This window comes from Lepisma saccharinum, chromosome 2, assembly GCF_977018435.1.
Source record: "Lepisma saccharinum chromosome 2, izLepSacc3.1, whole genome shotgun sequence".
Classification (NCBI taxonomy): Eukaryota; Metazoa; Arthropoda; class Insecta; order Zygentoma; family Lepismatidae; genus Lepisma; species Lepisma saccharinum.
In genome coordinates, this window is record NC_139230.1 from 195,230,944 (window position 1) to 195,245,168 (window position 14,225).

At 38.3% G+C, this 14,225-nt stretch overlaps 1 protein-coding gene across 1 annotated transcript; it reads right to left on the reverse strand.

Moving 5' to 3' along the window:
• Positions 1-636: 636 nt before the first annotated feature.
• On the reverse strand, positions 637-14,025 carry LOC145980942 (uncharacterized). The gene is made up of 2 exons (XM_083114028.1): positions 13,911-14,025; positions 637-2,639 (listed from the first exon to the last, which is right to left on the reverse strand). The coding sequence occupies exon 2, from the start codon at positions 2,628-2,630 to the stop codon at positions 1,677-1,679; it is 954 nt and encodes a 317-aa protein (XP_082970154.1). The 5' UTR covers positions 2,631-2,639; positions 13,911-14,025; the 3' UTR covers positions 637-1,676.
• Positions 14,026-14,225: the final 200 nt, after the last annotated feature.

Sequence of the window (14,225 nt, forward strand, 5' to 3'; positions counted from 1 at the left end):
TTTTGTACAAAATAAAATCAAACATGTATAAAAGACAGCTATGGAGTTGCTTGCATTAATTTTTTGTGTGTATCGATAGTGTCTGTGGGTATTTATCGAAATGGATAGAACAAAAATCAATTTTTATGCATTACAGGCAATATTTGGGGTTAATTACAGCACATTCATAATTTCTTAATTTCTTTTTAATTTTTTTTAATTAAGAGGTGTACCGACGAGGGCAATACCATGTATGCCAGACCTGTGGCTATGTTATTCAGTCAATACCCAGATGAACGAAAATATTTAAAATTTATCATACAAAAACGTAAGCTACCTATCTTTTTCAATGGTAAATTTCAACTCTTTCTTTATTATACACATTGAAAATTATTGCAAGCGCCTCCATAGTTGTCTTTCATCCATGTTTGATTTTATTTCACACAGAAACTTTTTCTTACACCTTAGTAACTCGAACAGGTGTTCTCAGATTAGCAACCAGGTTAGATTGGAGTTAGCTTCCAACGTTTAGAGTGCATACATTGCTCTCATCATCAGGGAATATGATGAGAGCAATGTATGTGCTCGAAACGTTGGAAGCTAACTCCAATCTAACCTGCTTGGTAACTCGAGAACACCTGTTTGAATCACGTCCCCAGGAAAGCTACAATTCCTACCTTAGTAACTTTTTCACATACTGAACATTCAGGAAGAGCATGATTTTCTTGTTTGTTTGAAAGATATTCACATAGACAAAGTTAATACGCAGTGTAAGATTAATCCTTACATTGCATCTTGTACAAAACTTACACATGTTCAAAGTCATGGTTGCATTACTTTTTGGACACCCTGTGTAACACAACTTACACACACTTGCATGAGCATATCTCCTTGACTAGTGTGTTTAGAGACTCAATATTAACTACACAATAAACAAATCTCCTACAAATAAATGGCACATGTTCTAATAGACTTATACTTTTCTATATTAAAGTATCTTATTAGTATCACAGACTAAAATTGGTATGGGTATCATTTTTTGATGAGCCAATTTAAAATACAACACAAATCTTGAAATTTATTAAGTATGTACTTTTACATTTTTTCGTATCAGTACATTCTAAATTATGTAGAAAACATACAATCTTTAAAAAATGGAAGCCCCGTTTCAACAATTATTAATGGAGCTACATTATAAAAACCTCAACAATACATATGAAAGTTAAAATTCTAACGTCAAAACATGTTATGTAAAATTTCAAGAAATATCTGGCAGATTTGGCACAAGGACGATTTCAATATATAATTTTATATAAAACTATAAACATTGCTGATATAGCTAACCTAATAACTACAGTTCACTTTTGTACTTAATATCAATCACAATATTTTTCTTTCAGAATGACAAAGTTTACCAATGCAATATTTACATTAACTTAGCTTTGGCATTTATCACAGAGACTAGGAAAATATTACCATACCATTACTTTGTATTAGAGAATCATCTAATTTTACAGTATGGCACATCTTCACACGAACTTCCTCTTATTTAATAAAGGTTCGATCTGGATATTTGAACACTAATGCTTCATGGATCGATGCTCTTACTAATAACATTCATTTTAAATGTTGCATGTATTTGTTTCACTAAGTGTCGGATAAGGAAAACTAGGCCATAAATAGCTATGTCAACATCATTAGAACATATTACCATTTTCATCTCCAGACAACTGCAAATCATGCAATGCACTTTCTACACTTGACAGATCCGCATTACCATCATTCGACAAATTTCCACTATCAGTGCTCGATGAACTGTCGTAGGCATCTCTGTTTGCATCTGCCTGCACACTTTTCCTCTCACTATCCACATGAACCATGGCATCAATTGTTATCAGGGAGCCTTCCTCATCAGAGAAATTACGCTCTTCAATGCTGGGCCGCCTATTTCTCCTGGATCCAGATGACCGCACTACAGCAACACTATGAGTTGACCTTCTTGGTTTTTCAACTTGAGGATCATAAGGAGCAATTAAATCTACATCCCAAAATGGATCTCTCTTCCGCTTTTCAGTTTTCGGTATTTTCTTACGAACTCCTAATCCCTTTACCATACCAGAGTGGACAGAAGAGGTTGTATCGATTGACTGTTCATACACAACTAAATCACTTGCGAGGCTTGATATATACAAATGGGATGGATCCACATTTACTTCATTCTTATTGCTTTTAGGAGTAGAATCCTCTTCAGTTGGATCGCCTATCTGAATGAAATTTTCATCCCAAGATTCATCCATTTTGGGCTTCTTTGATTTGTGCATTTCTCTTCTAACTTCACCTCTCTCTAACATATGACAACTAAACTTATATTGCATATGGGATGAAGAAGTTTTAGGAAATGACAACCATTCATCCACAACTGACTCACTCACATTTTCAACATCCAAATCTGACAGATTCTTCTCCTCATTCATGAGCACTGTTCCCCCACAACTATTTTCAACACCACCACCACTTGCGTTTATGTGTATTTCAACACTTTCCTTACTGTCTTGTTTTCTGCGCTGTCTCTTCACTTCTGCATCTTCAGGAAGTGCTTCATCATCTCTGCATCTTTTTAAATCAACAGTGAAATTCTTCTGTGGATGCATCTTCGATTTCTAGGAAATAAAATCAAAAATAAAAAATTATTTTAAGTTAACTATTAACTATCGCAAGTAGAACAAACAAATGATAATAAAAAGTGGTATTTTTTCCCCACAAATACAGGGTGAGTTAAAAGTCAGGTTACATAGGATGGTGCCCTTGCTCATAATGGGTTAATTTCCTGGTGCATGGATCGGTCTCCATGGTTCCTTTGATGGCCACCACAGTCTACAGACCTCACACCAATGGATTATTTCCTTTGGGGTCATTTAAAGGCACTCATCGACTCAGTTAAGATTCAGAACAGCCAACATCTGAAGGAATACATTGTGCAGACATAATCATGCTGGACGTTCTGCAAAAGGTTCTGGAGAACTGGAAGCGTTGCATGCACAAATACATTGAAATTCAAGGTGCACACATTGAAGATATATACTATATAAATCCCTATGTAACCTGACTTTTGACTCACGCTGTAAAATAAATACATTACATAATGTCCCAATACATCTGAAAGTAATTTACTTTGTTAACTAAAATATAATCATTAACCACGGCGGAAGTCCTTTTTAACAAATCATATTAATCCATAAGATTATATTTTATTTAAACTCTCTCTGGATGCTTCATGTTGACCAGGGCATTCACTTGTTTACTTCAGTTGTCTCAACCTCTGTGGTATGTGAATAATGCACAGTGTTGTGCTATGCAAACTTCCTGTTGAATTCAGGATATAGGAAGTTTCATCAGGTTTATGGAGTCAGCTGTTTGCAATGGAGGTAGTAAAAATCACGATTCGGCATGGAGGAAGGTCTCCATGGCCTGGGTGATATAGAGGTGAGGCAGACTGAGAAGGGACTGACTTTTGATTTGGATTGAGGAGAGAGAGGAGCTTGGAGAAAGGACTTGAGGGAGAGTGAGGCGAATCCTGGTCAATGAGCAACGTAGCCTACAGAGGTCTTAGTTTTATTTTATTCGACGTTACTTTGTACCAACTATCACTCTTCAGATAGACAGGTAATTATCCTAACCCAGCCATGATTCAGGTTCGAAGGTTCATAAAACCCAATGAGTGACCATTGTCTTTTCTAGTTGTTAAGCTATTTAGCTTTGGTTGTGCCTTTCGCACTGCCAACCATTTGACTTGTCATGTCAATGACGAGTGCTCTCATCATTGAGGATGAATGATGAATAAGTTACATCACCCATTGATTTATTGTGGGAGTGACTGGTTTTGATCCCCATCATTCTGTAGGATGATACGATATTAATTTCAAGACTATATGTAGGTATATCATGCAGACACTGAAGGCAGCTGATTGCCTCAAACTTCAATAAATTCAAAAAGAAAATGGGACCTCAAAATACAAAATCAAGGTGGCCACTCTAGGACCATGATAAAATTCGAATATAATTCCTGGTTTTCAAGGCAAACTTTCCAAAAATTCAAGGGTACAAACAGATATTTTCTCAATTTTAACCTTATGTATTACTGCCTCTTACCACCCACACAGATACACATTCAAATATATTAACAATATAAAGGGTCTGTGGAATTCCAATGTATCCAAAAATTCTAATTCAATTTAATTAAACAGTATATATCATATTGCATGAGCGAACCCAGGACCCCGGGCATCATAAATTGATAAGCTAAACACACTGAAGCACTGGAAAAGAGCTTCTTAAAAGCAAATCATGCTAGCGACCTTCAGTGAAGTTGTAAAACTCTGTTGACACTGCATTAGGCCGGAAGAATATGAAATACTGTAAATCAGCGTTATGCACAAAAATCACCACTGGCAAGCGACGTGGCAGAGTCAACGGATTTAACAATCGAATGTTCAAATTCCAATTAAATAGTTCGCGTGAGTATATCTCACTCTTAGCTGCTTTTAGATTTACGTCCGATGCAGTTATTGCCAGTAAGCTCCAAACTTGTTGTATACTAAAGGAAACTGAGAATAAGCGACCAGAAAGTTAGAATTTAGAATACTGGATTATGCGAGTATAGGAGCCCGGAGTTACGCTCCTTCGTTCGTTTTATTCCAGGGTAGGACCATGTCAGTACCCCCACTTACTCACAATGTAAAATTTTAAATTTCGTTTTTTGGAAATTGTAAAATAAAATTTTGAAAAACTTTCAAAATTTATTTTTTTGCCAAAAACCAAGCATGTTATATATCAAATGAAAGCAGTCTTCATAAGCTTTAAAATGAGACCATGCCCAGCCCTGTAGTTAAAACAGGTCTCTTGCAAATTGTATTTCAAGTTTCAGCGGTGAGCGGTTTTCGGCCAATTTTGTCAATTTTCAAATTTCAATAACTCAAAAACCGGCAACATGAAAAAATATATATATATTTTGTATATTTAAGATAAGAAACATGTATACAGTTTATATACAGATGATAGTTTCTTCTTGAACTATGTCTATAAACAAAAATCTAGTATCAAACTCCTTTACATTTGTATTTGGCGTAAATTATTTGTTTTCTGGCTTTCAAGTGTATCACGTACAATTTGACTCAATGGCCACTAAACTTGGTCATGGAACAAAATGTGGTGTATTTTGGCCACCTAGTGTAGTGGTTCTCAACCATTGTGAGACCACAGCATGGTAAATTCATTTCATAAAAATCAATGCCTGCTCAAAACACTCTAATTTCTATTTTTATTAAAACTTTATACATAATATGCACCCTTGAAATTAAGTATTAATAAATAATGGAATATGATATATGTCTAGGCTTGTTGACAAATATGAAATTTTGTTTAAAATACTTGGCAACCATTTGATTTAATGAACTTCTGTGGCCTGGTATATTCATGCCAGGGTCTGGTACCGGGCCACAGCCTGCCAGTTGAGAGACACTGCCCTAGTGCATTGTGGCAGAAACTAAAATAGATTTGCCACAAATGACATTATTTAAAATCTGGCTTTGTGGCAGTAAAATTGTGTTCGTTGAAGTCCACTTTATGCTCATACACGTTAATTGGTGTTGAACCTACAGCTTAAAATGGGACTTGAACCACTGTGCTTTCATTGGGGGTTGAACCTGGAATCCGTTGATTACAAGGTGACATTACTTTATGCAACTGGCAGACCCCCATCCTCAAGTTATGAAATATTTAAATGGGAACGTATAAAAAGCCACAAAAATAACAGACGATTTTTCAAGTTTTTAAAAAAAATCTATTTTGTCCTTGCATAAGTTAATATGTTTGTTGTGTAGAGAGGCAAGTTCAAGAAGTCTGCAATATTGGTAGTTTTAGTTTGTACAACCATTGATGCACCATTGATATTTGTGTAATAAAGTAAAGTGCTCCCCTGTGCATAGCAGCATGTCATGAAGGTGTATAGGGGGTGTGGGGGTAAAGCTCCACACTTTCTTGATCCGGTCGTGAGTGGGGGTGATGTGATCAGCATCACGCCCCTGACTGCCTTTACCCCCCAGGGTTTCCCCCAGGTACCCATGTTATTTGATGCTGGGTGGGCACCGGGGCCGCTTCCAACATTTTTTTGTTTTGTGTAATACTGGGTAAAACCCCTCCAGAAACCGTTGAAGTGCTGAAAACTGCTTACGGCAATGTAGCCTTTTGTTGTGTCAATATTTTCATTTGGCATCATCGATTCTGTGATGGTCAGGAAGCATTCCACTTTAAACAGTAGGTCCAGTCCTGATTATTATGTGTGCATAAAGTAGACTTAAAACAAAAACTCAAACAATATTCTGTGAACTGCAAAGTACACTGTTGATCAAATCTGAACTTTTAATATAGAGACTTCATTCAATAATGACACCAGAAATAAATATGGATGGGGAGGCAGAATGGGAATGCAAAAATTTTGTGAGAAGTAGTCACATTTATTATGGTCCTAAATAATAATATAGAAAATGCATATTTAGGCTGAAGAACATTTTTTTATAACTTTCCTTGTTTGATAAAGGTGGATGGACTGATCAATGTGGCTTCATCATTGGGCTCCATGACATGCACAGTTTAACAATGCCCACAATAGGTCAATCCCTTTGGTTGGGTGTCTGCGACATGGGGGACCCAGGTCCAATTCCCAGGGTGGGGGGTGCTGATAACATCCATTAAGGTCAAGAATAAGAATGTGTGGGAACCAATTTCTATGCTCTCTGTGTGTTCATGGCATGGTGTAATTCACAGGGTTTAGCAATAGGTGATTTGCTAAGTCAATTTGATTTGCTTTATTTTACTTCGCCTTTTGTGTCACTGTTGGCTAATGTAATGAGCCGTGTTTTGGGTAAATATGCGATATCGCCCGAACAGATTTCTTCAAATTTACAGGAGAAACTACTTACTGAAATCAGTTTCTGTAGCATTGTCGAAGTTCTTCGAGGTATTTTGTTTTGCGGAAACTGAAAACTTCACCATAGAATGCGACAGAACAAGAAATAATCACTTTGTATGTAAGGAACTTGCATTTTCTGTAAAGTGACAACATTATGCCATTGTTTCCATTATATACCTGCAGATGGCATGAGCGTCGAAAGTCACGTGGTCTCGCCAGTGTTTCCAAAAGTGCCTTTTTTTTTAACTATGCTTACCTAACCTTACCTTGCCGGAAATGGTCCCTGGGGCTATTGTGAATGGTTTTTGGAGCTATCCGTCAATAGTTCATGGGGCTATCCATCAATGGTTCATGGGGCTATCATGAATGTTTTTTGGGGCTATCATGAATAATTTTTGGGGCTATCCGTCAATGGTTTGTGGGGCTATCGTGAATGGTTTTTTGGGGCTATCCATCAATGGTATGTTATGACATAACGAACACGAAAGTAGGTATTTTTCGGTTAGGAAGGTTGAAACACTGCATACCCACTCCAAATCGACAAAACACAAGCACGACCCGCAATGATCCATGACAAGTGCACACCATATTGTCTGTTACCCAAGCGGAACAAGAAAGACAAATAATGACTCGTAATATGAAAAGTTGACACTATTAATGAAATAAAAGAGTGAGAGGTGTTCGGGCAATATCGCATAATAACTATGTTTTGATTTTGAAAAATAGTTATTTAAGTGGCTCAGTCGGTAACGCGTCTGACTACCATGCTAAAGGTCCCGGGTTCGATCCCCGGCCGGTTCAAATCTGGGAACTTTTCTAACGATGGAAGCGGCCCTGGCGCCCACCCAGCGTCGAATAACATGGGTACCTGGGGGAAACCCTGGGGGGTAAAGGCGGTCAGGGGCGTGATGCTGATCACATCACCCCCACTCACGACCGGATCAAGAAAGTGTGGGGCGTTACCCCCACACCCCCTATACGCCTTCATGGCGTGGTGCTATGCACAGGGGAGCACTTTACTTTTTTTACCTTTGTTATTTAAGTTGGAAAAAAATTACCTTACGAAGCATGCCCGCTTCCCATGGATGAGTCATGCTCTGTTTATAGAAGCAACAGAAAAGCATGTAGGGTAGAAAGCATTTAGGGATATTATTTTAATGCTACGAGAACTAAACCAGATACACATAACCTTACGACAAAAGCATTTATTGAACAAAATCTTCAAACAAATTGGCAGCAAGACACTTCGCTAAAACTACAGCGCCTTGAATAACGTAGTGTGGAAAACAGCACGGTTCTGCGCTCTCTGGCTGGTTCCACTCAAAATGATCCGCTAGAGGCGCTGGTGTTGGACCCGGCGCTTGGTATTCATCTGCTTATAATGGAAGTAAATGGAGTTTTTGCTGCAACGTCTGATTCTTTTACATGAAGCAATTCTATTAATGTGATAATTGCTATGATATTTGGTACAGTGGTCGCGAAGATATTAATGAACATTCTAGACAGTCGACCACATCCTGTTATCGTCATACTTTCGTTAATAATATGGGAGAAAAAATATGCATGGAATGCTCTTGGCAACTAAATTTTTGTGTATGAATTAGGTTCATTATTATCATCATCATCATTTCTTTTAAAGATATACACACTGAAGCATTTGTATTTTTTATATTTACTGTATCTTTTCTTCAGCTTTAAACTAATCGCGGCGATGATGATAATGATGATTGCATGAAACGACAAGGGGAACCCCACAAAACTTTCTTAGTGCCATCAACATGAGTGTAAGGCAACTTTCAAACCAATGGGACAAGCGACACGGGATGTTCACACTGTCACACTAGTGACACACACTTTCAGACTGTAAAATAACATTCATTGCACATGAGGGTCCAAACAGCAAACGACACGTTCATATGGCGTATTCGCGTGCTACTTGTTACTTCGGTCGGAAAGCTCCTTAAAGGAAGGGTGCTGAGACCGAAGCGACGCGCTACAGGGGGAGTTTCCAAATAAGTGACAAGCAACATGGTGCCTTCAGTCTATTAGCAAGCGTTGCTTGCGAACAACAGATAGGAGACATGATAAACCGCATATTACAACAACAGATCTAGGCAACATGATAAGCCACACGTGTCGATTTGTCGCTTCTGCGTTGCTCAAACTGGGCCATTTCCTCAATAGCTTGCAACATGTTGCCGTGGTTTGTTGTTCACGCATACGCGATGCAATGAGTGTCTTGCTTTACTGAGATTGCGCACCAAAGCAACAAGCGACACTTATCGCTTGAGGATTTCACCAACCAAATGCTGGCCTGTGCTTCCCGTCATGCCGCTACGATGTGAAATGTTGCTCTTGATTGGCTCCTTTCCAAGCAACGTGTGTTGCTTCGGTATGAAAGTTGCCTTGACCGAATGACCCGTGTTGCTTTGGTGTGAAATCCTCCTATAGTTTGTCGCGTGTCGCTTTGGTCTAAAATCTCCTTGAGGAAACGGTGCAGTCAGAGCTTGTGTCCCTACGGTTCGAAAGGCTGCATTGATTTCCGACTGCTCGCTTTCAAGCGACGCTTGTGGTTTGTTGCCTCGGTGATCTCTCAGGACACTATTTATATTCTAATAACATAGAAAAATAAACACAGTCCAAGACCTGACATCCGTAATCACATTGCGATGTTTCTTCTTGTGTTACGCACGCATGCTATTTATTTATTCATTTTATTTTACTTTTCTTTCCAAATTAATGCCATTTCGTGACTGCAAATCACTCCACAAATATAACTGTCGTACTAGTTTACTATCCTTCGGACATATTTCTACAGAAGAAACTACTTACTGTAATAAGTTCCTGTAGTATTGTCTAACATCTGGAAGGTGTTTTGTGTGATGTGGGAATGTTTCATAGCGGAAATTCAACCATTGACGCATAGCCCCACGAACCATTCATACATAGCCCCACGAACCATTTCCGGTAAGGTAGGGTTAGGTAGGGTGACAATAGGTTACAATGGTTAAAAATTGGTTTCGAAAAAAATACGCGTAGCCCCACGCACCATTCTTGCATAGCCCCACACACCATTCTCGCATAACCCCACAAACCATTGACACATAGCCCCACAAACCATTTGCGGAAACGTACGGTCTTCAGTTACAAAAACACTTTTTTTAAAAAAAAAATGATCAAAAAAACATGAATACACGTTAAAAAATTATCAGCGAAGCAGATAGGTAAGTACAAATGTAAAAAATTGATGAAACTCAGAAGTTATAGGTGTCCGAAGGATAGTAAACATTTACCAGCCGCATTACTTTCATAAGAAAATTAGCACCGACATTGATCACACTGCCATCTATGTTTCTCATCCGTCTGGGGAACTAGTTTCTTGGGTCGTTTTCCACACTACATTATTCAAGGCGCTGTAGCTAAAACTTTGCAGTATGTGTTAACACAAACTAAAATTGTAATCGAACCATGTAAAAAAAATCATATGTAGCATGATGGATAAAAATTTACTATCCTTATAAATTATTCGTTTGGACTTTTTTTTGATCAAAGTAATTGCAATTCTTCACTATTTTTGTTTGAAATTTTACAGTCAAAATTTCCCACCGATTCCGGGCTCCGCCCCTGATGTAATTGACCTACTGCCCCCAACCACTAACGCGGCCCCGCCTCCGCTCCGGCTTTTTCTATAGACTACCTGTTAAAGGCATGTTAGAAATTGGCTGGAGTAACCTGCCCCCAAATGGGCCCCAAACTTTTAGAGGTAACACTTTACTATACCGGAGACGGATTTCTTCAAATTTACAGGAGAAAGTACTTACCCAAATCATTTTCTGTAACGTTGTTGATGTTCGGGAATGTTAGGTTTGATCCATTTTAATGTGGTTTTCTACGAAAATCTATTTCCGATGCGCTATTGCTGCTGCTACAAGCCGATGTTGTCCGTATATGCTAAATTGAACGAAAGGAGTGCTAATGGAACCTAACCTAACAGGCCTAACCTAATAGGCATACCTCGTCCCTGTGATGGTTCGTCGGGCTATGGTGAATTTTTGGCCTACCGTCAATGGTGGATGGTTTGTGGGAAATGAGGAACAACAGTAAGTACTCATTAATGTAAGAAATATACATTATTTTTGTTAGAAATTCACTATTTCACATAAAGAAATGTTGCGCAATGCAGAATAGTACGTTAGCAATGTAAAAAATTGTGAAATAAATCATTGATAGGTGTCTCCGGTATAGTAAAGTAGTACCCTTTTAAATTTGAAGGAATCCGTTTCCAGGATACGGAAAACTTACCTGAATTTCACACAAAACACCTTCCCGATGTTAGACAATACTACAGGAACTTATTACGGTAAGTAGTTTCTTCTGTAGAAATGAAGAAATCTGTCCGAAGGATAGTAAACTAGTATGAAATAGCAATCAAACAAAAGGAATTTGGGCCATACTCCAAGATGGTAGGTTTTTACTTATGTGGGCCATATTTGGGATAACATATTTCCATTGTTTGTGTTTTCCGCACACTGGAACCAATTCTTTATTACGTAAAACATTGAAACCTGTCGATTAAAAAAAATCGGTAATACTTTACTATACCGGAGATGAATTTTTTAAAATATACAGGAGAAAGTACTTACGCAAATCATGTTCTGTAGCGTTGTTGATGTTCGGGGAACGTAGTTTTGATCCATTTTAATGCGAATGCATGTGGTTTTCTACGAAAATTATTTCCGGCGCGCTATTGCTGCTGCCGCCATTTGCTTTCTGCACGAGAGCACAATACGCACTATTGCTGCTGCTACAAGATGACGTTTCAAGGATGTGTTGTGAAATTGTTGCCGGGTGTGGAAGATGCCATGGAATTTGTAATTCCGATGTTGTCCGTATATGCTAAATTGAACGAAAGGAGTGCTAATGGAACCTAACCTAACAGGCCTAACCTTAGTTACGCAAATCATTTTCTGTAGCGTTGTTGATGTTCAGGAATGTATTTTTGATCCATTTTAATGCGAATGCATGTGGTTTTCTACGAAAATCTATTTCCGACGTGCTATTTCTGTTGCTACAAGATAACGTGTCAAGGATGCATCGTGAAATTGTTGCCGGGTGTGGAAGATGCCATGGAATTTGTAATTCCGATGTTGTCCGTATATGCTAAATTGAACGAAAGGAGTGCTAATGGAACCTAACATAACAGGCCTAAGCTTACTTATGCAAACCATTTTCTGTAGCGTTGTTGATGTTTGGGAATGTAGTTTTGATCCATTTTAATGCGAATGCATGTGGTTTTCTACGAAAATCTATTTCCGATGCGCTATTGCTGCTGCCGCCATTTGCTTTCTGCACGAGAGCACAATACGCACTATTGCTGCTGCTACAAGATGACGTTTCAAGGATGTGTTGTGAAATTGTTGCCGGGTGTGGAAGATGCCATGGAATTTGTAATTCCGATGTTGTCCGTATATGCTAAATTGAACGAAAGGAGTGCTAATGGAACCTAACCTAACAGGCCTAACCTTAGTTACGCAAATCATTTTCTGTAGCGTTGTTGATGTTCAGGAATGTAGTTTTGATCCATTTTAATGCGAATGCATGTGGTTTTCTACGAAAATCTATTTCCGACGCGCTATTGCTGTTGCTACAAGATAACGTGTCAAGGATGCGTCGTGAAATTGTTGCCGGGTGTGGAAGATGCCATGGAATTTGTAATTCCGATGTTGTCCGTATATGCTAAATTGAACGAAAGGAGTGCTAATGGAACCTAACATAACAGGCCTAAGCTTACTTATGCAAACCATTTTCTGTAGCGTTGTTGATGTTTGGGAATGTAGTTTTGATCCATTTTAATGCGAATGTATGTGGTTTTCTACGAAAATCTATTTCCGATGCGCTATTGCTGCTGCCGCCATTTGCTTTCTGCACGAAAGAAAAATTTGCGCTATTGCTGCTGTTACAAGATGACGTGTCGAGGATGCGTCGTGAAATTGTTGCCGGATGTGGAAGATGCCATGGAATTTGTAATTCCTATGTTGTCCGTATATGCTAAATTGAACGAAAGGAGTGCTAATGGAACCTAACCTAACAGGCCTAACCTAACCTAGTAGGCATACCTCGTCCCCGTGATGGTTCGTGGGGCCACCATCGTGGTACTTGTTTACTATCCTTCGGACACATTTATTTATTTTTACAGAAGAAACTACTTACCGTAATAAGTTCCTGTAGCATTGTCGAACATCGGGAAGGTGTTTTGTGTGATGTGGGAATGTTTCATAGCTGAAATTCATGTTGTTCGTTGAAAATTGATTCTCCGACGGAGAACAGCTAGCCTCACGAACCATTGGCGCGTGGATAGGTTAGTTCTGTTAGGTTAGGAAACATAGTTAAAATTTGGTGTCGTGTTAGTATCAGGACTTAGAAATTGGAAATAATTGCGAACCATTGGCGCGTGGTTAGGTTAGTTCGTCTGAGGCAAGCGAAAAGGCCTATCAGAAAGACGTACTGATAATGGGAAAAATTGCAATTAATTTCATCAAAACAATGTTGATACACCTTCAGGAATGTTCCGCGAAGCAGATACGTAAGTACAAATGTCAAAAATTGACGAAACGAAAAAATTAGAGGTGTCCGAAGGATAGTAAATTTTTACCCTCTATTCACGTAAGCATAAATGAGTGGGATTAAAAAAATCGTTCTGCACACACACACACAGACACAAAGTAAGTAACCAGAAAACATGCTTAGTATATGCTAACGAGCATGTAACACTATCAGAAGCAAGGCCACACTGCTCCACATGAGAAAAAAAAAAAACAAAGCTTATATGTAAGTTTTGAACAAACAAAACAAAGGTGCAAGGCTATTTCCAACGATCATGCTTGTTTCTGAAGTCTTCGAAGATTATTGCTAGTATGGTATTTGGTAAATTCAATGGTTCGGATAAACAAAAGTTACCACTTACATATCACTGTATATTTATAATATTTAATATCACAATATCCCGTTATGTCAGCTTGCTTCAAAGGTTTCTTGTGAAGATCTTCGAAATTTCGTTTCGACGGCACTGTGATGCAGACGATCGCTATCCCGCTTGTGAACAAAACCTTAGGTCTTGCAATTAATCCGTACCTCTCGACAAATTGCAATTATGAGTACCGCTTCGTTTGTTCGCTTTCTATGTATATTATTTTGCATCAGATCATGTAAGATAAAAATAAAAATTAAATATTTTAGTTTGCTTTCTTAAAATAGCAATGTTTGCTATTCTCTATAAGAT

What these genes read in the sequence shown, in the direction of transcription:
- LOC145980942 (XM_083114028.1), bottom strand. Translation starts at nt 2,630, where the DNA reads ATGCATCCACAGAAGAATTTCACTGTTGATTTAAAAAGATGCAGAGAT.